The sequence below is a fragment of the Vigna unguiculata genome, chromosome 3 (assembly GCF_004118075.2).
Source record: "Vigna unguiculata cultivar IT97K-499-35 chromosome 3, ASM411807v1, whole genome shotgun sequence".
Lineage (NCBI taxonomy): Eukaryota > Viridiplantae > Streptophyta > Magnoliopsida > Fabales > Fabaceae > Vigna > Vigna unguiculata.
The window spans coordinates 11,712,281-11,738,754 of record NC_040281.1 but is presented as its reverse complement, the minus strand read 5'-3'; the positions used below and the strand labels follow the sequence as shown (position 1 = coordinate 11,738,754).

The 26,474-nt window shown below is 31.9% G+C and overlaps 2 protein-coding genes across 2 annotated transcripts; both read left to right on the top strand.

Annotated features, from left to right (window-relative positions):
* Window positions 1-567: 567 nt before the first annotated feature.
* On the top strand, window positions 568-11,155 carry LOC114178000 (dynamin-related protein 3A-like). The gene is made up of 20 exons (XM_028063659.1): window positions 568-1,055; window positions 1,164-1,446; window positions 1,551-1,579; window positions 1,674-1,775; window positions 1,890-1,958; window positions 2,032-2,091; window positions 2,294-2,407; window positions 2,532-2,580; window positions 2,733-2,842; window positions 3,290-3,382; window positions 3,516-3,608; window positions 3,687-3,824; window positions 5,284-5,397; window positions 5,504-5,602; window positions 5,768-5,810; window positions 5,911-6,056; window positions 6,157-6,303; window positions 9,338-9,390; window positions 9,474-9,573; window positions 10,583-11,155. Exons 1-20 carry the CDS (start codon window positions 729-731, stop codon window positions 10,865-10,867), a joined length of 2,454 nt encoding a protein of 817 aa, XP_027919460.1. The 5' UTR covers window positions 568-728; the 3' UTR covers window positions 10,868-11,155.
* A 7,400-nt stretch (window positions 11,156-18,555) lies between these two features.
* On the top strand, window positions 18,556-22,209 carry LOC114179911 (hemiasterlin resistant protein 1-like). Its single transcript, XM_028066413.1, has 5 exons — window positions 18,556-18,754; window positions 20,836-20,889; window positions 21,000-21,080; window positions 21,182-21,354; window positions 21,864-22,209. Exons 1-5 carry the CDS (start codon window positions 18,733-18,735, stop codon window positions 21,960-21,962), a joined length of 429 nt encoding a protein of 142 aa, XP_027922214.1. The 5' UTR covers window positions 18,556-18,732; the 3' UTR covers window positions 21,963-22,209.
* Window positions 22,210-26,474: the final 4,265 nt, after the last annotated feature.

The window sequence follows — 26,474 nt, the reverse complement described above, 5'->3', positions numbered from 1 at the left end:
GTTGATTACCCTTCTCAACGGGGGTTTTGGTTCTTTGCACCTTTCCTCTTATATTGCTGGTGTTTCCTGGTTCTATCATATTGGTTGTGGTCCCTGCGGCAATCTCTTTTGTCATCGAATCTTCTTAGCTTATTCCGAAAACTTCCACCATCACCTCTCCGGACAAGGTGTATGAGATGTCATGCTTAGATAAACTCCTAAATCTTATCCTTCATTGCCACACATGAAAAGTCTCCTAATTCTCGACTTAGGAGCTTATTTTGGTATATTCAATAATATTACATCGCTTAGAAATTGAAATTAAGGAATTGAAATTAAGAATAATTTAAATACTATTTCCTCCTTTCATCTGAGATGGATTTTAAAAAACAAAACCTGAGGAAATTTCGTACTTTAAACCAAAAATACTTCATATGCAATAAATCATGGACCTCGACACTTAAACAAAAATGGTTAAATTAAATTTAGAAAAAAAATATTAAATAAAAAGCGGTTAAATTAAATAAATGGTTAGTTAATGTTTAAAATTTTAAGAAAATGTGGATACCAAATCCGTATGTTATTATTATAAGTTGAGAATTAAAAACTTATGATTTCCCAGGCGCCACCTTGATCCGCAAGAAAATCCCCTCTCATTCAAACACCGTTCACAACTCATTGCTTCCCTCTCACAAATACGTTTTGTTAGTTCGTTGATCAGTATTCTAATATCGGAAATCAATCTGGCGATGGCGGTTGCTGCCGCCGCTCCTCTGGGTTCGTCGGTGATCTCGCTGGTGAACCGGCTCCAGGACATCTTCAGCCGTGTGGGGAGCCACAACTCCATTGACCTCCCTCAGGTGGCAGTTGTCGGCAGCCAAAGCAGCGGCAAGTCCAGCGTCCTCGAAGCCCTTGTGGGCCGCGACTTCCTCCCACGCGGCAATGACATCTGCACGCGCCGCCCCCTTGTTCTCCAACTCGTCCAAATCAACCCCTCTCAGGACGAGTTCGGCGAGTTCCTCCACTTGCCTGGCCGCAAGTTCCACGATTTCTCCCAAATTCGCTCCGAAATTCAGGTTCACTTTTAATTCCAATTGAATTCGAATTTGATTTTTCTGGAATGTATCACTCAAGTATCACTGTCTTATTTTTGTGTGTGTGTGTTCTTTTCCTTTCTTGAGTAGGCTGAAACTGATAGGGAAGCTGGAGGGAACAAAGGTGTCTCTGATAAACAAATACGTTTGAAGATTTTTTCGCCGAATGTTCTAGACATCACGCTCGTGGATCTCCCTGGCCTCACCAAGGTTCCCGTCGGTGACCAGCCTTCGGATATTGAGGCTCGAATTAGAACCATGATCATGTCTTATATCAAAACTCCAACCTGTCTTATTCTCGCGGTTACGCCGGCGAATTCCGATTTGGCTAATTCAGATGCTCTTCAGATGGCGGCAATTGCCGATCCTGATGGTGGCCTTTTTGTTCCTTGAGCCTAAAGTGATGATCATTTTTGTGTCCCTTTGATTTTAGGTGGTGATTGGAAATTTTTTTCGTTTGCCTTTCTTTTATTGCAGGGAACAGGACAATTGGTGTCATCACGAAGGTATAGTATAACGAATGAATGTGGTTGTGATTTTTGTTGAGGTGTTTCTGTGTGCTGACGAATTTGGGGGTGTGTTGTGTTGGTTGGATTCTAGTTGGATATCATGGACAGAGGTACTGATGCGCGAAATCTGTTGCTAGGAAAAGTTATTCCCCTCCGACTTGGTTACGTGGGTGTTGTGAATCGATGTCAAGAGGTAATGATGTTGTCCTCCCAAGTCATTGATGAATATGCGCTTGTGAATTGGTTGACTGGCCTGTTGTTTGACATGCAAGGCTGAAATTTAGTTTTTTGTTTTCGTCTCTAAAAGGACATTTTAATGAACCGAAGTATAAAGGATGCTCTTGTTGCTGAAGAGAAGTTTTTCCGCAGTCGTCCTGTAAGGAATTACCTTTGCTTTATAGTATTCAACATATCACGTCTATATACTGATTTAATTTATGCTATTCAAGATATACAGTGGATTGGCGGATAGTTGTGGTGTTCCTCAATTGGCAAAGAAATTGAACAAGGTAAAGAATTTGCAATGTTGAAAACGAAAATTAGCTTTTAATATTACTTTTACTTGTCTGGCTTTAATTGGATTTTCTGCTACCTTATATATTTAAAAGTTCTAATTCCCCGCTGGAAGTTCTAATTATTGTGAATTCTTATAGGATTCCAGTTCCTGAACTTAAGCATGTCTTATGCTATTTGCTTGCCATTCTCCTGCAGATTCTTGCGCAACATATCAAGGCCTTATTACCAGGGCTGAGAGCACGTATCAGTGCTTCCCTAGTCACTCTTGCGAAGGAAAATGCAAGCTATGGAGAAATCACAGAGTCCAAGGCATGTGTCCCTATGATTTACCAACTTAAAATATACTGTATAACTTTTTGTAATAAAAAGTGATTGGCTTCTACTCTTGCTGGCCATTTACCTAATTTTATCCATGATTCTTGATCTCCTATAGGCTGGACAGGGTGCTCTTCTCCTTAATATTCTTTCAAAATACTGTGATGGTACTTATATCCCTTGTATCTGATTTCTTATTTTGTCAAATTTTACATCTGTTAATTAGTTCCATTTCTTTCGAATATGTTGAATGGTTTCCACTTGTAACTACCTTCCGAATTTGATCATACCATCTTGTTTTTTTGCTTATTGAAAACAGCATTCTCCTCCATGGTAGAGGGAAAGAACGAGGAGATGTCTACATCTGAGCTCTTTGGTGGTGCACGAATTCATTACATTTTTCAATCTATCTTTGTGAGAAGCTTAGAGGTATACATATATAATAGCCTTTCTTTTCTGTATACCCAGTTTTATTTAAAGTTTCTTAAAATTATTATTATAAATAATATTGATAAATAGCAAATCTAATTTGATTGAAGGAATAGTTTTAAATAAGCAAAATGTTTTGTTTGGCTTCACATGATCACTGCATAGTGTTGAACTAAATCTTCATTTTTATATTGTTTTAATGATCTAATTCCATCTAAGCAAACTATAAAGTATATAAATTGAAATCTAATTAATTATTTCAAGTAAGTGGAAAAATATATTAATTTTACATGAGAACATTTATATAATGTAGATTTTTTAGGCAACAGGCAAAATATATGTTTTACACTTTGAATCCATGGAACCACCTAATGATCATGTGGCTCCAGTCATTTCTTCAGAGCTAGCTCCTGTCTTATTATAATTCAATTAGATGATCCCTTACAGGAGGTGGATCCATGTGAAGGTTTGACTGATGACGATATTCGCACAGCCATACAGAATGCAACTGGACCTAAATCTGCACTGTTTGTTCCAGAGGCAGGTCTTGTCACCCTCTTAGGGAAACGCAATTCTGATATTTTCTTAGTTGAACCCACATTCTTATCCTATCAAGTGTGTAATTTTTTTGGCAACTGAAAAAATTCTTTATTTATTATCTCCATGTAATTAGGTCCCATTTGAAGTTCTTGTGAGAAGGCAGATATCTCGTCTATTGGATCCAAGTCTTCAGTGCGCTAGGTTCACATATGACGAGTTAGTGAAGGTAAGGTTTTATCTCTTGCTATTCTGCTTCCTTGTTCAATATGGTTCAAACATCTAAATTTAAATCTGTTCTCTTCAGATCAGCCATCGCTGCTTGGCAACTGAATTACAGCGGTTCCCTTTCTTGAGAAAGGGCATGGATGAAGTTATTGGGAGCTTTTTACGAGAAGGCCTAGAACCTTCTGAGACTATGATAACACACGTCATAGAAATGGAGGTACACGTAAATCTGATTTATTTGATAATTCTTATGTATAAATGTATACTTGCTCTTCCTACTGCAATTATTTTAAGAAGATGCTGAAAAATGTAGTTGGCTGCTAAGATTATGGAGTCTGAACTTGGTTGTACAATACAAATCCTACAAAATAATTATATACGCCATAGTGATCTATCCTGGTCACGTGGAGTGGCTGTCTCCCAAAATCCTTTAGTTGGATAGAAGGATGACCACTATGATAAATATTACAGATACGTGACCAATACTTTTAAGAGAAATAAGAACATAAGAGTGAACCAAAAATAATGAGGGAATTAATAGATAAAACCAAACACATCAGTTATGTGAAATGAGACCAAGGTAAGGGAGTTGGATAAAAGAATAAAGACATACAAATTAGGGAATTTTGAAGAAAGAACACCACACAAAAACATAAAAAAGAACAATCACGTGTGAGCTATGAATCTTATGATGCCTAGTGTGAAGAGACTGAAAGATGAAGGTGGAACATTGAACAAAGATGCCTGAACACTTAGAAGTAGTGAGATTGTAATAATATATTGGGTTGACCATATATTGTGTCTGTGGCTACAAATGAAATAGAGGTTATACTTACTATTTTTCATCCAAACAGAGGTCATCAACCTTTAAGTTGTGTTAAGACAACCTTTATGTATGTTTTAGGTGTAAAAAGAGGTCAAATCACAAAATATCCAAAATATAAGGTTTGATAGCTCAGTTTGTTTTTGGCGGAGGGGTCAAATTATAATATATAGGTGCATGCAAACCTTACATTTAAAATTGATTTTATGAGATTGAATTAAACTTAATAGCTACTTTCTAAGATATTATCCTAATGAGATTTGTTAAATCTATCGTGCCAATTGCTATTGGGTTATTGTTGGACCACTCAAAAATATATAGTTCCACACTTGAGATATCTAGGCCTTGGTGTGAGCGGGTGTGTTGGAGATTCTAAATCTCACCTTACAAATTGGTTGAGTTTGTGTCAGACTTAAAGTCTATTTTTTTTAAGAGGGGAGCATAAAAAAGGGGTTTTTACTTCTGAAATTTCTCCACATTTCAAGCCTTGTGGCAGCATTGTGCCACTCTGCTGCTATATTTATGTGAATATTCTTTAGTTATAGAAAATTCATAAATTGTTTTAAAATATCTGGATTAATTTATTGACTTGGACATATATATATATATATATATATATATATATATATATATATATATTTCAATAAATTGGCTGTGCCAATGCATCACTCACTATGCTAATTGTCATCCCAACTATGCTTATACTATATCTTTTTTTTAACATTATTATATTTATATAATATATTTTATCAACATACCAAGACTTTGTTTATTAATATCAACGCGACATCAATCGCTCTGATGAAACTTCAATTCCATGTTCATGATTTCTCATTCAAGCTACAATTTACAGATGGACTACATAAACACTTCCCACCCAAATTTTATTGGTGGAAGCAAGGCTATCGAAGCTGCAGTGCAACAGACTAGGTCTTCTAGAGTTGCTTTACCAGTTTCTAGCGCGAAGGTGTACATATTATGTCCTCTCATCCAATTATATGCTCTGTTTTTCATGCTAGATGTGAATGCTTTTCTATCTTTTGTTTCAATATTCTCTTCGTAATTTCAAGTAGGATGGGCTGGAATCCGAGAAGGGACCACCAGCCTCTGATAAAAGTGGGAAGACTCGATCTATTTTTGCAAGACATGCAAATGGAGTAGCGGCTGATAAGGTATATATGTAATTTTATCCTGTTACTGACTAGACTTTTTCTAATACATGTATATTCTACAGTAGTTAATACTTCAGAGAAATCTAAACATGGGATATTAGATTATTATCTTGTTCTGTTGTTTTTTCAATCATTATAAGGAGTTCTTTTTTTCAAAAAAAACAGGGTGTTCATGTTGCATCGGATGTTGAGAAAGTTGTGACATCTGGTAAATTGTTTTCTATTTAATCAAAGTGGCTTTGATGTATCAACCAGCGTCATTTTTATTATACATTAGAAATTATATAATGCATGATATTGTATTCCAGGAACCATTAGTGGATCTGGCTGGGGGATTTCATCCATTTTTAGTGGAGGTGATAATCGTGTGTCCATGAAGGAAAATATTGCTAGTAAACCACATACTGAACCAGTCCATAATGGGCAGTCATTCTCTATGATTCATTTGAGAGAGGTATGGTTGTTGACACCTCTTAGCTGGTTCAATATCAATATATATATATATATATATATATATATATATTATTTATATTGATGTATTTTGGTTTTTGTAGCCCCCTCCCGTCTTAAGGCCATTGGATAGCAATTCAGATACAGAAACTGTTGAAATCACAGTAACAAAGTTGCTTTTGAAATCATACTATGAGATTGTCCGAAAGAATGTTGAAGATCTTGTCCCCAAAGCAATTATGCACTTCCTGGTACGTTATATTCTTTTTCTAGGCTTTGGAAATTTGTTTTTTAATTAGATGTTGCACATGATGAATGCAATCTGTGTGGTTGCAAACATATTTATTCATATTTATTTCCATTTCCTGATCTGTTCTGTAATCTGACTAAATGAATGAAATACATAGATCTGATGCATATCTTTTCTATTATTGGAAATAGAGTGTGACAAGACAAATAGTTTTAGAACCCACTAGTTATTTTTGTCTAATGCTCAAAGGTCACAGGTTTTTCTTTTGCATGGTTGGAAATTGAAGTGATTGATTAAGTTTGAAAATAGTTAGGACCACATAAGCAAAAAATGTTATGTTGTCTTGTCTACTGTAAGTTTTTGGGTATAGATGTACTGTTAAGCCTCCGTGGTTTGTTTCATAAACCGTTGATAAAGTGCTCCTTGTTTTTAGATGTTCTCTCACTGGCTAATGATAATGATATTACGAGATATTTTCTAGATTTTTTGTAATCTCCCTCAATTTAGAGCTTACTAAGCCTCTAAGCTCACTACAATTATTCACACCAAAAAGATAGCGAACTAAAAATGTAACACATGACAACAATGTCTGAGAGTTTAGATGGGTCTATAGCATTAAAGATTGGAGATGGGGCCTGATTGCATCTTTGTGACCGGAGTAGGCACGACTAGACATCTTAAGGGACAGATAAAACTAATGTGATACAAGTTAGAAAGTCAAACCATCAAAATGGTCATTGATGGCAAGAAAGGTCACCACTGCTTTGATTGTTAATATAGACTGTTGACTGATTTTCAAACAGGATAATAGTAGATAATTTTGTTATTCCTGCTCATCCTCAGTGTAAAACTTGCCAAACTTCACACCCAGAATTTACCTTTTACTGAACACGGTCATGGTATGATGAGGGAAACTATGTGGGATGGACCTGTGAGAGAACACCAATTGATAGGGATACAAATCATATATATAATCAGTGATAGGCCTGCTGCTGTATGATAATTAATGGAAATCATTACAAAAAGGTTTTGGTTATAAGTAAGTCTAAGAGTCAATATTAATGAAAATTATTAGAAAAAGGTTTTTATTATCAAGCAGTCCGAGGCAACATGATAATTAGAAGTTTGAGAACAAACATGATAATCAATAAAGATTATTATAAATATTTTAATTATCAAATAAGTTAAAACCTTAGATGATAATTAATAATTTTTAATATTATTATAATTATTGAGCAGGTTTAAGACTCATAATAATAAAATAATTTAAAATATTATTACATACCGAAGTACTTGCAAAAAAACCATATTAGATACACTTGAAAAAATAATCAAAGACATGTCAAAACATAGACAAATAAAATAAGAAAGAAGAAAAGGTCATGCCAAATAATCAGAGAGGAAAAAAAGTCCATCAATTGATCACACATTCTAGAACCTGAGTAGTGCCTATTACTCTCCATGCTTTAGGAGATAAGAAGAGAGGGAATAGAACCCTTGCAAGCTAAACGAAAAGCATGAGGTCACTGTCCACGGGAATGAGACCCAAAATTTGGTTGAAACGAAAGATGTGGCCATGGCTTCCAAGCTAAACGAAAAGCATGAGGCCACTGTCCACGGGAATGAGACCCAACATTTGGTTGAAACGAAAGATGTGGCCATGGCTCCCGGAGCTTCCAGTCGAAGATTATAGCGAAGTTATTTTTCTAATCCGGGGCGCTTTGCTATGCATGGGGCGTGAGCTTGACGAGGAGCGAAAACCCGCAACCCGCAGCCCGTGTGGAACGCTCCTCGGCAGTGGTAATTTGTCTACAAAGGACTCTGGTGGCTGCTGCCCGGAGCACTTGATCACTTTGGTCGCTTCGAGCTCCGATTCGGTAGGAAGGAGCCGAGTCGAATCTAGGAGGTGGTGGCAGAAGGCAACGACTTCGACATCCATTGCAATAGTGTTTGCGGATTGAGAATGCGCATGGGTGTGTTTAGCTACTTATTTTACGTTAAAACAGAACAGCAGTAAAAGTATATTATCGCACGGTGAAGATGAACGCGTTTGATTTGAACCCATGCATGAGTACGGAAGCCATTAAATTCATATATGAAACCATATCTTTTCATACAAAAACTAGATAGAACCGGAATAAGGAAGACATACCTTTAAGCACCTCTTTTAACGGCAAACACAGTCCCTACTCTCCCAGTCTCACGTTCTCTCCTCTGCTCTTCTTTTTTAGTCTTCTAGTTGCCCCTTTTTTATGTGTGTTTCTGGTTACCGCATGAAAAAAAAAAATCTCCTTTTTTCAGACCTATCTGTTTGATAACTTTTGCTCTCCAAGAAGCGTTTTCCAGGTGCCTTTCTTTTGTGTTTGGTACAGTGGTGCGTGATTGCTCTCTTTTTTTCAGTCCCCTCCTTTGTCTGTCTCCCTCTTTTTACAAGCGCATGAGATAAAAAAACAAAAAGATTAAGTGGATTAAGTGGTTGTAGTGGTTGAGAGAAATGTGGAGAGTGTGGTTTGTGGGAGTAAGAGTAGGGTGTAGTTGGGCAACGTGTAATAAATCATTTTTATTGTAAAAACAAAAAGGGAAAATCATCTACAAATTTATAAAAATTATTTTTCTTACTTTTTCTATTTATTTCTTTCCTTTAAAAAGCTATTTTAATTATTTTTATTTTTATTTTTATTTTTTTATTAGTTTATATAGTTTTATATATACTTATTAGCTTAATATATTTAAAAAAAATATTTGTTAGTATCTTTAAATTTCGTTATTTTATGTCCATTTTTCTTTTTTGCATAAATTCATTTTATTTAGTTTAATATTTACGAAATTGAATGGTAACACTCATCAAATCAAGAAGGAAATATATGAAATATGAAAACTGCTTCTAAGTTATTACTTAAGATATGCTCTATATTTTTTATAACACTGATATTAGTGAGGAAACTTTTCCTATATTCTAACTGGTAACATTCATTATTTTACTGTATTCTGTATAATTTGAGCATGTTTAAATTTTTCAAGCTTTTCTTAACTAGGTAAACAACACAAAGAGAGAACTGCACAATGTCTTTATTCAAAAACTATACAGGTATTGTATAGTGGTTATAGCCTACTGATTCATATTTATTCTGGAATTTATATATATATTGTCTGATGTTACATTTAAACCAGGGAGGATCTGTTTGAAGAGCTGTTGCAGGAACCTGATGAGATAGCCAAGAAAAGAAAACACTGTCGAGAACTTCTCCGAGCTTATCAACAGGCTTTTAAAGTGAGTGCCTATAATGCTTTAATCAGGATTATCTAACTGAAGTTCTGTATTAATTTATATGATTAAGTTTGGTTCTCTTTTAGAGTTTTTCTGCGTGATTTCCTGTGGAAATATGTTTATGAGCATCTCTGGTGCTCACATTATTGGTCTACTAAAAATAAAATGGCAGCCTTGGGATATAAAACTCACTTTTTGCGTGGGGTCCAGGGAGGGGTCAGATCCATTGTGTGTCGTTCCGTTCTCTATTAGGAAGTCTTTACATTTATTTATTTGCAATGGGAAATAATTGGTTCTCTTTGATCCAAGTAAGTGGCTATCTCCAGACATGCCTCATCAATGGTGTGTCTCGTGTCGGATACTCGTAGGACATGTATTAATAAAGTGTCTAATTTGAAAGATATTTTTTTTGTCTTTAACATGATTTTGACATGATTCTAATACAATGTTAATAGCCACAAATTCAATGATTTTTTAAAAAACCCATAGATTTGTAAATTTATCACATAAGTTTTTATTATGATTGTAAAAATAAGGGAAAAGTATTATATGATCACTACTTTTCACTTTTTTTTTACATTAGATAGATAAATTAGATTCATTTGTGTTAGTTGATAATGTGTTAATTAAAAGTTTGAAAATAATATGTATATATATGTCGTGTCCCGTATCCTGTTTTTTAATTTAATCGTATCTTCGTGTCCGTATCCAAAATTCATAACTAGCTATTGATATTTGTTTTTCACCTGGAAAAAAGCTATTTGTTGGCTTTTTGTTAGAGTTTGTCTTTGAAACCTTGATTTTCTGTGAATAGTTAAGCTTGACATTCACTAGGGTTGTAACTCGATGCTGGCAACATTCTTGCATTTGATCTATCATTGCAGCAGAATCACTTTCGTCTCATGACATTCAGATGTGTGTGTGTATATATATTCTCTATGAAATCCTTGAGCTTATCTACAGTGGTTGCAAATATGGTTGGTCTCTGATTATACTGTTTCCTTTTCAACAGGACTTAGATGAACTTCCTCTAGAAGCTGAAACAGTTGAAAGGGGATACAGTTCGCCTGAAACTGCTACTAGCTTACCTAAAATTCGTGGATTGCCATCATCATCTCTTTATTCTACTGGCAGTTTGGGAGACTATTATGAAGGTTCTCCCAAGAACACCAAGTCTGAAAGGTCTTCACATGCTAATATGGATACCAATGGAAATGGAGGACCATACACGTCAGGTTTTGATCCCATGGCTGATGCAGTTTTTGAGGTTTGGAACTCTCCTGCGAGAGCTGTGTAACAAAAAGTTCCTGCTGGAGCTGGCTGGGGCATTTTTCATCCAAAGTTCCATTTTGTGCTCATATAGCGTTATCTATATATACCAAGGCTCCGTAAATAATAACCGGAGTAGATTAGTTTTCTACGTAGCAATTTTTTCATTTTTGTTCACTCGATGTCTAGCAGATTGACCATATGAAACAAGCTAGAAATAGATGGCAATGGTGTTTTTTTTTACTCCTGTTTTTATACTGTGGACATGTGCAATATTTCTTAATAATAGTTTTTGAGAAAGTTTCTCCTTGGTTAATGTTGCATCCCATCTTAAGGTACAAGGAATGACTTCTGCGTATTCCGTTGATTGCGTGTTTTTTTTTTTCTTTTCCATTACGTGTTATAAACATATGGCGGCGATGGTATTGTTGTAGGCGATGAAGATGAGGTTGCCCTCCCTATAATTTTTCCTATTATTTTCTTCAAATAAAGATATCATTTTTCAAATATTTGAACATGACTTTTTACTTTAATCAACAAAATGAAATTTTTCTTGATTTCTTATTTTCCATATGTGGAAATATACATAGATCAATGTGTTGTCTATTCTTGATTGAAATGAAAATGAAATATAAAGTTCACATTAGTCACTTTTCTGAATTAAAAATTAAAAAATAATTATTTTAGGACTAAAAACTCGGGGGTAAACACAAGCAAAGTCCAGTCCGATTTGGGGGAGAATTATTAAAAATAAATTCACTGTAACACTGCTGATATGCATTCATACACATTTTATGATTTTCTTAAGATGTTTTATATAAATTTTAAATCTTTAACTAGTTTATGATTCTGATTAGTAAAAGGCTTATATTTAGTCTGCCATTCTGTTCTAGATTGTTCGAAAAACCCTAAACTTTTATTTAATAGGTCATTCACGCCTTTAAACTGTATTTGGATAAATCTGTGTTTTCTTTCCCTCTCCCCGTCTCTGTGAATCTTTCTTTACCCTAATTTCGACCATGCGGTGGCTCCGGTGGTAAGATCTCCAATTCCAGTTCTCTATTCAATTTTTTCATTTTTCATTATATTTAGAGATGTCATGAACTTCATTTCTAATAATTGTGTCGATGAATTTTTTTTTTATTGACTAAATATATGAGTAATATTTGATTATTACAATTGACTATAGAGATGAGTGGGTACCAAATATAAATAGATATTGGTAGTATGACCGTAAAGATGGCAATGGAGACAGGTTTGCTCCGTTTTGATCTATCCAACAATTAATCTTTAAAAAAGTAGGTTAATCCATATTCATAAGAATTTCAAGAATTTTATTTTGTTTAATTAGTACAAATAATAATGTTTGTTTATAATTGAAATTCATACTTTTATAATTTATAATTTTTAAATTATTAAAAATAGTAAAAGACCGAAACAACATAATGTGTTATCTTGATGTGACAAGATTTGAAACATTTAAATTTAAATCAATACGAGATGGATTAAAATACTATGTTTGTCCCACACATTTTTTGTGCGGGTCTATGATCCGATCCGTCTAGTAGTCTAGTCTAACCATTTTATATGTCTTGTCCAATCTATTTTAAATTATTAAAGTAAATTATTAAGTAACTTATTCCATATAAATCAAATTGTTTGATAAATTTTATTTATTCTTTTATATTTTATTTATTATTTATTTTTATTTCAAAATAATGCTTTGATGAAACTTTGTGTAATTTTTTATTTTCTAATTTATCCTTGTAAAAGTAATTGTATTACTTTTAATTGTATACAAATATTTAATTTACTATAATATAATAATAATTTAATTTTCTTAATTTTTTAGATTGAAATTTAAAAAATTTAATTTTTAATTTAAATTATTATTAATTTAATATTATTTGTTTAATATAATTATAATTAATTATATCAAAATTCAAAACTCCGAATAAGATATAAGCGGATAGAGTTGTCAAAATAGATAATCTGATCTGATCACCATGAGTTGATCACTTAAGGAGTCAACCTAGCCCGACTCACTTATTAGCAAGCCAAAAAAATTTGAACCCCGCCCGACCCATCACAGGTTGGTGACTTAAATGGGTTGATTAACGAACTCACTTAATTAAAAATAATACAATTTTTTTATTTTTTCAATCAAAATTAAATTATAATTCTAATTAAAATCTAAATAAACTTTAATACAATTCAAATACAAACGAAAATTACAAAAATACAAAGTCCAAACTTAACCAAAAAAACACTTTATGACCCTTTATTTGTGGGTTGGTGAACCAACACGGCTTGTCATGGGTTCAATCTGGATGAGCTGAATTCTAGGTAGGTCGGATTAAAAATAATCTATATTGAAACTTGTAAAAAATTTCAACCCAATCTAACCTGAACCTGTAACGTACCGAACCGAGTTCCGATCCATTTTAAGAACGGATGACAATAAATTTTAGCTTTGAATTGAGTACGAGATAATATAATCTGTCCAGGGCCAGGGCCTTTGTCATCCTTACACTACATCTTTTGTACTATAATAGCCTTCTATGTTTAATAGGTTTATTTTCTCAGTTTCGGGATTTTCATAGGTTTCTCACGGTCACTGTTCCTGTTATTTTTCTTTTCTTTTTTCTCAACTTTTTCCTTTCTGGTTATTTGTGTGTTAATAGTTTGATTCACGAATGGTGTTTTACCTGTTATTTATTGTTACTTTTGTAGTATGTGGCTTTCCAACTCAGAAAACAATAATAAGCATTGAGATCTTGGTAGAAGCGAGACAAAATAAGCCTTCGAGGAGACCTGAATAGAAATCCTCCTGAAATTTGTTTCTCTTTCGGCTTTAATATTCTTTCTGTGGTAGGCAATGGTGAGAGTTATTAGATGAAACCTGAACAGAGGTAGGAAAAGGAACCGGCTTTTGTGAAATAGTACCAACTTTTAGATGGTAATGGATATAGATGCGGTTTTTTTTTTTTTTTTTTTAATTTTGGAGTTTATTGGAAGTTGAATTTGTATAAATAGGTTCAGTATTTCTTTTTTTTTCGAAAATAGGTCAAGTCGTTAGAGGAGGACGACATTGGAGGTGAAGTTGTCGTCCTCCGACCGATTTTTTTATTTTTTTTAAAAAGGTGATGTCTTCCTTTGGAAGAACATTTTCTTTGTAGGAAAAAATGAAGTCGTCATCATACATAACGACTTCACTTTTTCAATTTTTTTTCCGTAATAAATGAATTTTGATTATTTTTTAGTTTAAACTTATTTGAAGAATAAACAGTAAAAAAAAATTAATAGAATAAAAATAAACATTAAATTAATATATTTTAACATTGATTAATAATTAAAATACAACAACTAAGTTAGTAGAAAATCATCTGTGTCCTCCAATTCCACGTGGAGGTCGTCTTCTGGGTCTGGTTGGTCATGTTGGTAGTTGTTCTTGGTGTGGTTCATCATGATCATCATCTTCATATTGATGACTTTGAGAAAATTGGGGATGGTGAACCGTTGTTTGGGGAGTTTGAGAAGTCATTGGCGAAGGATAAAATGGCATTGATGATGAAGATCCTGGATAATAGGCAGATGGTGGTGTCATGGCTGAAATGCCAAACATCTGTGATGGATCAGCACCATAATCTGATTGATGCTAGAAGAAACCGTACGAGGAAGGGATATGTTGGAATTGGGTGTTTGATGGGTTGTCAAACTGAGGGTATGAATGTCCAAACATTTGACCGTGACCCATAGACGAGTATCCAAAAAATTGTTGGGGATGATGTATAAAATCTGGAGAAGACTCGACATGGCCAGTGTAGGGTTTTGAAGTAGGTTGGGAAGGTTCTTGTGACATATACTATAAAAATAAAGAGATGTACGACATTGTAGTAAAACTAACCTCATCGTTAGAAGATTCCATATTTGGAGATATATAGCAGATAATGTGGTTTATATACCACTACATGTAGGGTGTTTCATCACGCAAATGGTCGTTTCCGCTAAATGGTGTACCTTGAATGACCCGATTTTGTCGGTCATTCCAAATTGCAATCCAATGGTGATGATGTGCCACCCAATCTCTTTCACTTCTCCCCCTCAAGTCATCCCAGTGGACTTGATCCAGGTTAATTGGGTTAGGCGGGATGTTTTGTCTTAAACCAAATTAACGCATGACCCTATCTGCTTGTGGAATTTGACTGTCGCGAAGCAATTATAGGGATTGTTGCTCTAGCCACTACAAGGATGTCGACCACAATCAACTGACGAACTTCGTTTCGAATATAAGGCCTCTATAAGAACTGAAAAAAAATTTAGACATTAGTTTCAAATTTAGAAAAATAAAATTACTTAACTTAATTATTACCTGTCTTGTACGAATTTGATCAAATTTCAAGTGAAATTCACTAACTGATAAAGAACCAGCATTTCTCCGATCTGCTTGGTTCATCCACCTAAAAAGTGTATGAATTTCAAGTAAGTTAAATTACAAGGCAAACAGAAGAAAAAAGAAATAATTGGCAGAAAGTTAGCTTTTACCTTCTACATACGGGGAAACCATCCCCTTCATACACTTCCTCATCACTTAAAGGGTCAAGTTGTGGAGCTATAGAAGTGATCCTCTCCCAAGCCCAACATTGTAACAAAATCATGCATCCACCAATATTTTCTTGGCTTAGGTGAATGCCATGATCTAGGCGACAATATAGACATGCCAAAACTGCAGACCCCAACTATAATTATTGACTACATTCAAGTCAGCTAGCTTAAGTAGACACATCACATGTACCCTTGCAGTAGACGTGTCTGGCATTAAAATGCTTCCAATCAATGTTAGTATGTACGCTCTCGCATATTGAGCAATAACATTGTTGTTTGCATTCTATGGAAGTTGTTGGAAAGTACTATTTAACCAAGAAACTCTATATGAGTTTCCTCTTATCACTATCGGTTAAGGTAAGCCACCAGTATCCCGAGGAAATTAATGCTATTATTAGAAAAAAAAATCAACAACAAGCGAAAATGTGTCAAGTTCGTCGATACTCAAGAGAAAATAATGAATTTGAAGTTCAAGAGATGTTTTCTCTACATGATCATCGCCTACCAATGTTTTTTACGGTTAAATTAAATGATCGGTGGTGTGATTGTGGTCACTTTCAAGCTCTTCGACTATCTTGTCATAACGTAATAACTGTGTGCTCTTTCTCCCATGTAGATCTAACCTCATACATCCATATAGTTTATAGCCTCTACAACATCAACAAAGCATATGAAATACAATTTTATCCGTTTAAGAATAAAGAATATTGGTCCACATACACTGGATCAAATTTCATTCTAGACCCAAACATGCGTCGTAGAGTACGAGGAAGACCACCAACTAATAGAATCAATAATGAAATGGATCAACAAAATCTCAATAGACGAAGTAAATGTTCATGTTGTAGAAATGAAGGACATCATAAAGGAAATTGTCAGTAATTTATTACTTTATCCAATTTTAGTTTATTTTTATTATGTAATTTTATATTATCTAATCTATTTTATTAAGTTAATTTATTGTACGAATAAAAATAATTACAAATACAATCAATATAATTTCTATAATTAACAAAATTTGTAAAAAAATAATTATAAATTCAAAAAATATCGATAACTGATCAATTTTTAAAAAAAGACAAATAACGAAAACTGAAAAATTAAAAAAAAAATTAAAACTGAAAAATTAAAAAAATAATAAAACTGTTAAATTAAAAAAAAAATCTAAAATATTTAAAAAAGAAAATAATGAAAAGTAAAAAATTTTTAAAAAAAATTAAAAAAAATTAAAACTGAAAAGTTAAAAAAAAAGAAAAAGTAAAGTCGTCGCATTAAAGAGAAGTCGTTCTCGAAAACAACTACATTACTTTTAAAGAAAAAAAAAAGCAAAATGAAGATGACTTTACCCGTAACACGACTTGACCAAATTTAGAAAAAATAAACCCTATTTTACAATTTTTTTTTTTAAAAAACTCTCAAATACAAAAAAAAGCCATATAGATGCATCAACCATTCAGTGGTGAGAGTTTTAATCTACAAGTTACGGTCACTATTTTATCTATCTTTCTCTGCTATGGTTGAATTACGACTTTCTGTTTATTTAATAAATATTTTATAATGTAATCTTGAATTGTTCTTATGTGAATTTATTATTTCATTTCTTAATGTGGGAAGATCAGGCCATGGTGCTCCTCGTGCAACACCTCGCTCGTGCAGCACCTCGACCTGCACCACGTCGTGATAATCCAGCCCCTGTTCAGAGTGGTGGTGGATCTATTCTTAGTGGCATTGCAGGTTTTGGTCCTCGCACCATTCAACATGAAAAAGTTGTGAGTGAGGTTGCTGCTGTAAGTTACACACTGCAAATACTTTTGGAAGCGATTCCTGCAATGTGCACACAAAGGCATTCCAAGATTAATTGTTTACCTCGCTTTTGTTTTTAATTCTTCAATTTTTTAGTTGATCTTGCTCATGTACATTTCACTGCAGTTTCTAAACAGCTATGGAGACGACATTAGCAAGTGCCAGTTTTACATGGATATATGGTAGCAGAATGCAGGAAGAACTCTTGAGCTTCATTAAGTGCATAAATGTCGTTTATGTGTTTGATGAGTACCCTGAGTATCGTACTAAAGGTTTTAGGTTTTGTTTTAGTCCCACGATGCATACAATCCCATCTAACCTCAGTTTCAATTGATACCTTGTTATTTGATGAATTTGATGAGTAGCTTGAGTTTCCTATGGCTTATTATGCATTTTAATAAGTATAATGATATTTTAACTACTAAATTTTGATAATTTTTTTTTTTATATCAGGAAGTATTATTTTTTAAGTGATTTTAAAATATTAAAATGAAAAGAAAAAATAACTTATAAAATAACACCTAAAATTATAAAAGAAAGTTGTAAAAATATAATAATAAAAAAATTATTTTTCTTTTAATAAAGCTTCTAAACATGGATGCAAACCCATCTGAACTCAGTTTTAATTAATACATATTACAAAATACGGTTATTTAGTTACATAGGGAGTAATTTGTTTGAATTTTTTAATTTCTATTATTCGATTTAAAATGATTTTAAATAACTAAATTTTAATAATTATTTTTTCAATTAGATTTAATTATCAATTTTACAAATGTTAATATATTTTTTCAAAATATTTAATAATTATATTTTAATAATGATGTCAATTTGAAAAATAAATATATAATATTTATAAAAAGTAAAATTTAGTTTTAAATTGGAAGAGACAAAATTGTTTTATTTTAATAAAATTTGAAATTAAATTGAACATAGATAATGAGTATAAAGACTAAATTAAATATAAAAAAATAATACAATCTCAAATTGATACGATATTTATATTGATACGTGACACACTTAACACATAAATAATTTATTTGAAATTAAAAAAATAAAAAAAATTTAAAAACATAAAAAAAATAAGAAGCTGACATACATTTTTTAATATTTTAACACAGTTAATAAAAAAATCAAATTAATTAAAATTTAACAAAAATAAAGATCTAACCAAATACAACACAAAAATGATAATCAAATTAAATAAACATAATAAAAATAAACAAAAATAAGAATGAAATATGTATTTAAATATGTAATTTATATGGTTTACTCTTTCAATTCTGGACTGTTCCAAAAATTCTAGATTGTTCCAACCAGGCAAATAGACAGCCAATGCAAAGGAGACACGTTCCCACCGACTGTTTCAAAGGATTTAGGGTTTAAATAGGTCATTCACGCCTCATAAACCGTATTTGCAATAAACTGTGTTTTTCGCCCCTCTGTTTCTATAGCTTTGAATCTTTCTTTGTCCTAATTTCAACCATGGCTCGCCGTAGTTCTGGTGGTAAGATCTTCTATCTCAATTCTCTATTCAATTTCTTCAATTTTCATGACATCTATCTGTTCTGTGTTATTTTTATCGCGTTCGATGCTTTCTAGGGTTTATTTTCCCCCTTTTGGGATTGTCATAAATTTCTCATTGTTTCTATTTTTTTTTTCCTTTCCATGAACATATTTTTGATTCACGAAACATGCTCTCTCTATTATTTATGGTTATTTTGGTAGTTGGTGGCTTTCCAACTTAGAAAACAATAATAAGCATTGAGATCTTGGTAGAAGCCAGAAAAAATAAGTCTCCGACGAGACCTCGTTAGAAGTTCTTCTGAAATTTGTTTCGCTTTCTCGGTTTTAGTCTTCCTCTCTTTCTGTGACAATGATGACAATTATTAAATGAAACATCAATAGGCAGGAACATGAACCCGCTTTTGTGAGATGGTACCAACTTTTAAATACTAACTCCTATTCACAAACTTACCTATCCTTCATATTTTGGCCTTTAAATTTATTGGCTCAAGCAAGATTAAATCAAATGAAATGAATTTATTCATTAGCACTACTTAGATGAAACCAAGTTAGATTGATTGATTTTATATTTATTTACTTCTCTCCTAAATCTTGGGAAATTGTTGACGGTGTTTCTGGGATTTGTTTTTGCCTTTCAAATCTTTTCTATTCATAATTATATATGGTTTTTTTAATTTCTGATGATGTTTGTGGTCAGTTTTTGTATGTGCTTATTGTTGTGCGAGGGTAAGTACTGTATTTTAGCCTGGTACGAATTGTGATCTAGGTCTATTTGTGAGCTACCTAAGGCTATAGGCCGGGATAGCTCTCAAAATGTTAGATTTGCAAAGCTTTGTTGGCACGCTAACCTACCCATATTCAACTATCAGTACTCTTAAATATTTGTTTATTTTTTATTTCTTTTCAATATCTGCATATCTTAAAAGATCAACTATCTTGTATAAGGGTGTTTAGTGAAAATAATGCTGAACCTCAATTTGGAAGTATCCGAATAGTTACAGCCAGTGTGTAACCCACTAGTTTTTAAATATCAAAGACCAACTATATATGATGTATTATCATTTTGTTGCTAGAGTTGCATGTTGGGTTGCCAGAAATAGAATGAGTTTAAACATATTTATGATTCTGGCAATACATACCTGAGGGAAAGTCAGCCAAACAAAGATTGTGGTTGCTGAGTGTGGAAATCACATCTATTGTAGATTTCGGCTAAGGTAGTAATTGCAAACAGACTGGGGCGTAATTTCTCTTGCTAGTGGACTGATGCATCAACCATATAGTGTTGAGATTTTGTTCTAGAAGTTATAGTGAGTGAACCGTGGGTCCAGATTCTCTATTGAAATTTTTGTGCTGTCATCTGCTGAACATTAAAAATACATTGTGATGGTACTTTAATTTTCTTTTAATATATGTTAAAATTTCAAAAGTAGGGTCTATTTATGTATTTTAAAAACATAACAGAGAAACAACACAGTAGAATCCAACAGAAAAACAACACCGTAAAATCTAGCGGAGAATCCAAATTTGTGAGCCGTGGACCTTCATTTTCTTAACTATCTTTCTCTGCAATGGTTGAATTGGGACTTTTGTTTAATTAATAAATACTTTATGGTTATTGGCTGATACATGTGTTTGGACTGAGTGATGCATTATAGCATAAGCCTGAACTAACCTTCACATTTGATTTTGGATTAGTCAAGTTAAAGAAAAACTCTTAAAGCTGATCCAAAGGTTTCTTGATTGGATCAGTTTCTGCAAAATACTTGCCAAGTTGCCACCTATTCAAATTCATGAAAAATCATGAGATCTTGTGCACTTCAGAAGGAAAGTAAGAATAGGAAATTAAGGATGAAGGCGTTATATCACTTGAGTTCATACTGAAATATTTTTTATTCAAGATAGATATTCTATTTAGAGTTTTGTATGCTAAACTAATTTTTGTAACATGGTTCATATGGTAATATGTTTATTTTGGGTGAACTAATGGTTGGGTCATCTTTATTCTGCACGGTAATCTTGAATTCTTCTTATATGACTTTATTTTTTAATTTTTTAATTTAGGAAGATCTGCCCGTCCTGCACCTCGTGCAGCACCTCGCCCTGCACCTCAGCCAGGTTTGTATGAATACTATAAATGGATGATTTACCAATTTTAGTTTTCCAACTAGAAATTGTTGGACACACTACTTTTCTCTAAAATACAATGCACTGATGTCATGATTCAGTTCACAATGCTCCTCCTCCAGCCCCTGCTCCGAGTGGTGGTGGTGGTATGCTTAGCGGCATTGGCTCAACCATTGCTCAAGGTATGTGAAGGAAGCCGAAGGTTATTTACCTGGTAATCCTATCAATCAAAGATTAAATCCCACGCATCTGGTTTTGATTCCTCTGTCTATTAACTTTTCAGGCATGGCATTTGGCACCGGAAGTGCAGTAGCACACAGAGCTGTGGATGCAGTTATGGGTCCTCGTACCATTCAACATGAAACAGTTGTCAGTGAGGCTGCTGCTGCACCCACACCCGCTGCAAATTCGTTTGGAAGCGATGCATGCAATATCCATACAAAGGCATTCCAAGATGTATGTTGTTTGCCTCGTTTTTATTCTTAATTGTTGAATTATGTTTTGGTATATTAATATGCTAGTTAACACTTCATTAGTTGTACCAATGTATAGTTTTGTACAATCACGTGTGCCATTTATGATACTCATACCAGTATATATGAGCTTAGAAAGATGTGGAGGTTATGATAGACATACCATATATAGCTGATGATTTTTTATAAAAAGTACTATTCTTGTAATTATCCAATTGATTGCGTTTCCTTAAATCCCATTCATTTATGAACTCTTGTCCTTATTTTGCTTCCTGATAAATTTTTTTGGTGATTCCGAGCCTTCGTGAAAACAATACCTCCACTACTTATGTTTGTCATCATGTTATTTTTCACTGACCCTGGGCACCCAATTTGTGTATATGCTATTTTGAGTTCTGTTTAAGAATTAATTTTGATTCACTGTCTACATGAATTTGGTAGTTGAGTTAAATATTACATGAGTTGATTTTGTTCGTGTACATTTGACTGCAGTGCATAAACAGCTATGGAAACGACATTAGCAAGTGCCAGTTTTACATGGATATGCTGGCAGAATGCAGGAAGAACTCTGGAGCTTCGTTGAGTGCGTAAATGTCATATTTGCCAGTTTATGTGTTTCATCAGTTCCCCGAGTCTCGTACGGTTTAAATATGCATTTTAATAAAGTTTCGTCTCCGAAAATGCATACAAACCCATCTAAACTCGGTTTCAATTGAGACCTTATTATTTGATACTTATATTTAGCTACATTTTGCTTAATTTGTCTGAATCCTTTTATATCTGTTGTTTGGTTTTTGTTTTTAATTGAATGGGAAGGCGGCATCATCTGGTTTTCCCAGTACTGATCATGGATACGGAGGACAGAAATAGAAGTCAGCATGAATAAAGTGACAGTTTTCAGATAAGAAAAAGAAAACTACAAAACTACAAGTAAATTCAGAAAAGCTGGTATATAAGTTTAACAAATACAAAGTAAATAAATGAATTATATACAATATTTTTTATATTATATTTCCTTGTAAAGGAGTATTTTAGTTCAATGTTTTTCTGAATAATAGTGTAAGTATTTTCGAAATGACTATTATTTATTTTACTGTGTTATTTGAACAGTTTTACTATGCCTTTAGTATATGGAAATTAATCAATTCAAAGAATAATAGGTAAAATGAAATTAATATACGTTAGTAAAATTATTTAATAAGATAAATTAAAAATTAAATAACTAAATTAAAGTTAATATACATTTCTTAAGTTACTTAATAAATTAAAACTATTTTAATGATTTAAAATAAAAATAAGTATACGATAATCTTTATATTTAATTTTAAAAAGTGAGTATTATTTATACATATATCAAGTTAATATAAAGACCTCTCATCAGACTAGAATGGTTCAGTAATATCAATATTCATTTAATATCCTTATTTTTTAATTCTAAAAAGAGAAAGATTATCTGCATATATTTTAAAGTTTTTTTTGTCAACTAAGATTTTTTTTTTTTAACATTTTCGTTGCCTAACTTTGACCTATTTATGGTTTTCTTTTAATCGATCTATCTTAGTTTATTTTGATATTTTTAGGATTACAAATTAATATTAATGAAATAATTACAAACATCTTTTACATAAAATAAAAAATGTATATATCTGTTACTAATATTTTATAATAATAAATATTATTATAGTTAAATAAAATTAAAAAAAATTGGTAAATTATATTAAATTAAAAGTGATTTCTTGAGCACTGTAAATAATATGTGAAATTTAAAATGCAATAATATTGGAGCATTTTAGTTTTGTAGTGATGTTTTGCAAGTTAAACTTTTATTGAAATAAAAGTGAAAGATTTAGCAGTTTCTCAAACAAATTAGTAGAGTTACTAAATCATATCGTAATGTGACACATGCAATATGTTTCGAAAATTTATTTTTTATTTCACTAACTAGGGATACATTATTATTATTATTATTATTATTATTATTATTATTATTATTTGCATTTGTTACAACTAATTTATTATAATTTTAGTTTCAGAAGTGAAATTACTTTTTATTTTACAAAAACATTTTTTATTTACTTCTAACAGATACACTATCTTTTATTTTAATTTTTCATGACATCGATAATATTGAGTTGATAATATATTAGTGAGTTATGTGAGAAGACTATTATAGCATGCTGTTATCATTAGGATTAACGAGAAGAACTAATTATAGGTTAAGAAGGAAAACAAAAAGTATAAAATAAAATAAAGCGGGAACATAAATAAAACATATATATATATATATATATATATATATATATATATATATATATATATATATATATATATATATAATCAATTGTAACATAAGTACAAATATCAATTAAGAAATATAAATATAAATTACAAAGATAATACGTGATAGGGATTACAGATACATATCATATGTTTAGATTTTATAAATAATGGATAATAAATAAAATAAAATAAAAGCAAACATAATAAATAAGTTATCCCAAAATGGTTCAAACATTTTATATGCTGAAAGAGATGTAATGAAACTAATGTTATTGATAAATTTACATCTCATGAAAATCATAATGATATAAAGTGTAAATCTCAAACTCCCACTAACTCAATACATCAAAAGACTTAACCACACTCATATGAGTTACATGATTTTGAAAAACTCCATTAACTAAGTCTTTAGTTAGTACATCTGCTAACATATTTACTATAGTAGTATACTCAATCTAAGTCTGAAAAACCAAAACTTTCTCTCTAACAAACAAAAAAATTATATCAAAAATACTTTGAGCAAGTAGAACTTATGTTGTTTTGAGAAAAATGTACAACATAGTATTGTCATAATATATTACAAGTGACTTAGAAATACTTTCAACAATTTGAAAGTTCGAAATCAAATTTTAAGCCACATAGCTTGACAAGTGCTTCATAACAAGCAACTTCCTCCATGGCAGGAGTACCAGTAAGAGTTTGTTTAACACTCTTCTAAGAAATAGCTTCTTCTGCCATCATAAAACCAAAGTTGGAAGTAGATTTGTGGTCGTCGGGATAACCAGCAAAATCAAAATCAAAATAACCAACGACATGAAATTAATCAGACTTCTTATAGGTCAACATGTGATCCTTAGTTCCCTGCAATTATCTAAATACTTTTTTAATGACTTTTCAATCACCCAAAATTGGCCGCTCAACTATCTCCCTACAACTTACAACAAAAACAATTAGGACGTCTACAAACTTAAACATACATTAAACTATCAATAGTGGAAGCATATGAAACTTTTTCCATTTCAATTATATCATTATCTATCATTTTGAGGAGATTGAGATTTAGAGATTTTGTCACCTTTTGAACAGGTGCAACACCCACGAGGAGCAAAGAGATGAGGTTAAATTTGTTTTTGGTCCCTTAACTTTGAGTGAAAATTGGAATTAGTTCATTTTTAAAACTTTGACCCAATTTAGTCCCCCAATTTTAGAACTGTATAGATTTAATCCTTTTAACTAAATTTTGCTAATTTAATTTAACGTTTTAAACGCGTTTTTCAATTAACATTTAACTGAAAATGTATCAAACATGGTAAACAACTCAAATGTTACCATGAAATGCATTTGAAACATCAAATAAACTTGAATATTGTTAAAAGGACCAAGTTTCTTTCTCATTCTCAAAATTTGTTCCATTCAAAGTTTTGACCTAAGTTAATAGCATAGGCAAAGAAACCGACATCAAAATTATAAAGAAACATTTAATATGCATAATTATTGTGCAATGCAATTTAATGTTTCTGAATACACATGACATAGTCAAACATGCATATCTATAATACTAAATTTCTGATCTACTGTGAACCCACCTAATGGTCCCGAATCATAATAAACAAGAAATGTAATTAAGAAATAAAATATAATGCACAATTCATGTCATGAAGAAATCAAATATCGATAGGGTACAAGACAAATAATTGACATAAGATAAAATTCAAAGTACATTATATCATTATATCAAGAAATAAAATACAAGCATGATTGACATTAATGTAATTTAAAATTAATTATTAAGATAATTAAATTATCTCATCCACACAGGATTTCATACAATTGTACCCACTATAGGTGAGTTCACAATCATATAAAATTAATGGGTCAAAAAATATAATAAAGTTATATTATGTATAAACAACCCCTTAAAGAAACATCTTCGTGGAACAAAATGCCCTCAAAAGGCAGCCTCTCTACCTAATAGTGAACACATCACCCTTATAGGACAAACTCCTCAACTATAGTGAAACCAATAGTAAACATACATTCACAAATAACAAAAACATGCTCACCTTCACAAAACTACATTTTGAACCATGCACCCAAATAATCATGGAATTTCATAACATCTCAATTTTTTAACTTTAAACAATTAATTGAAAATATCTATTAAACCCCAACTTTGAAATGCATACAGACAAATACTTTTCTCTTACCTGGATTTAGTAAATAAATCTTTAAAGTGTCTTCTTATATCACATACTTTCTTACTAAAGGTAACACTTACTCATTTAGTATGTATATTTATAGGTTTCACTTCCAACCCTACATACACTCATTTTACAATAATTCTATATTTTCTTAATTATTATAATTTATAGGATCTCACATATGCTAATATTAATATTTATTTAATAGAAAAGTTTAAAAATAATTTACGTTTTTTATATATATGATTAAGGATCAACATAGGATCCAACATTTTCAGCATGCTTCATTATCAAGTTACAAACACATTATAGTGGTTCATTCATGCTATGATGTTGATGTCATTCATCGAAATTAGACATTTCAAGTCTTTTTATTTTTAGTGGAAGACTATTAAAGTTGCACAATTGGCAGTATTATGAGAAAGAGAAAATGCACAACTAATGCTGAAGTATCATGGTTTTGATCAGTTTTAAATGATTATTTTGGTTATTAATGCTTTTGATAGTTAATAAAATTGCGTATAATATTTTGAAAAATCAATTAAAGATTTTGTTTAAATATGATATAATTATTTCAAGTTTTAAAATAGCTATTTAAAGAGATTAAACAGTTCGGTGATAA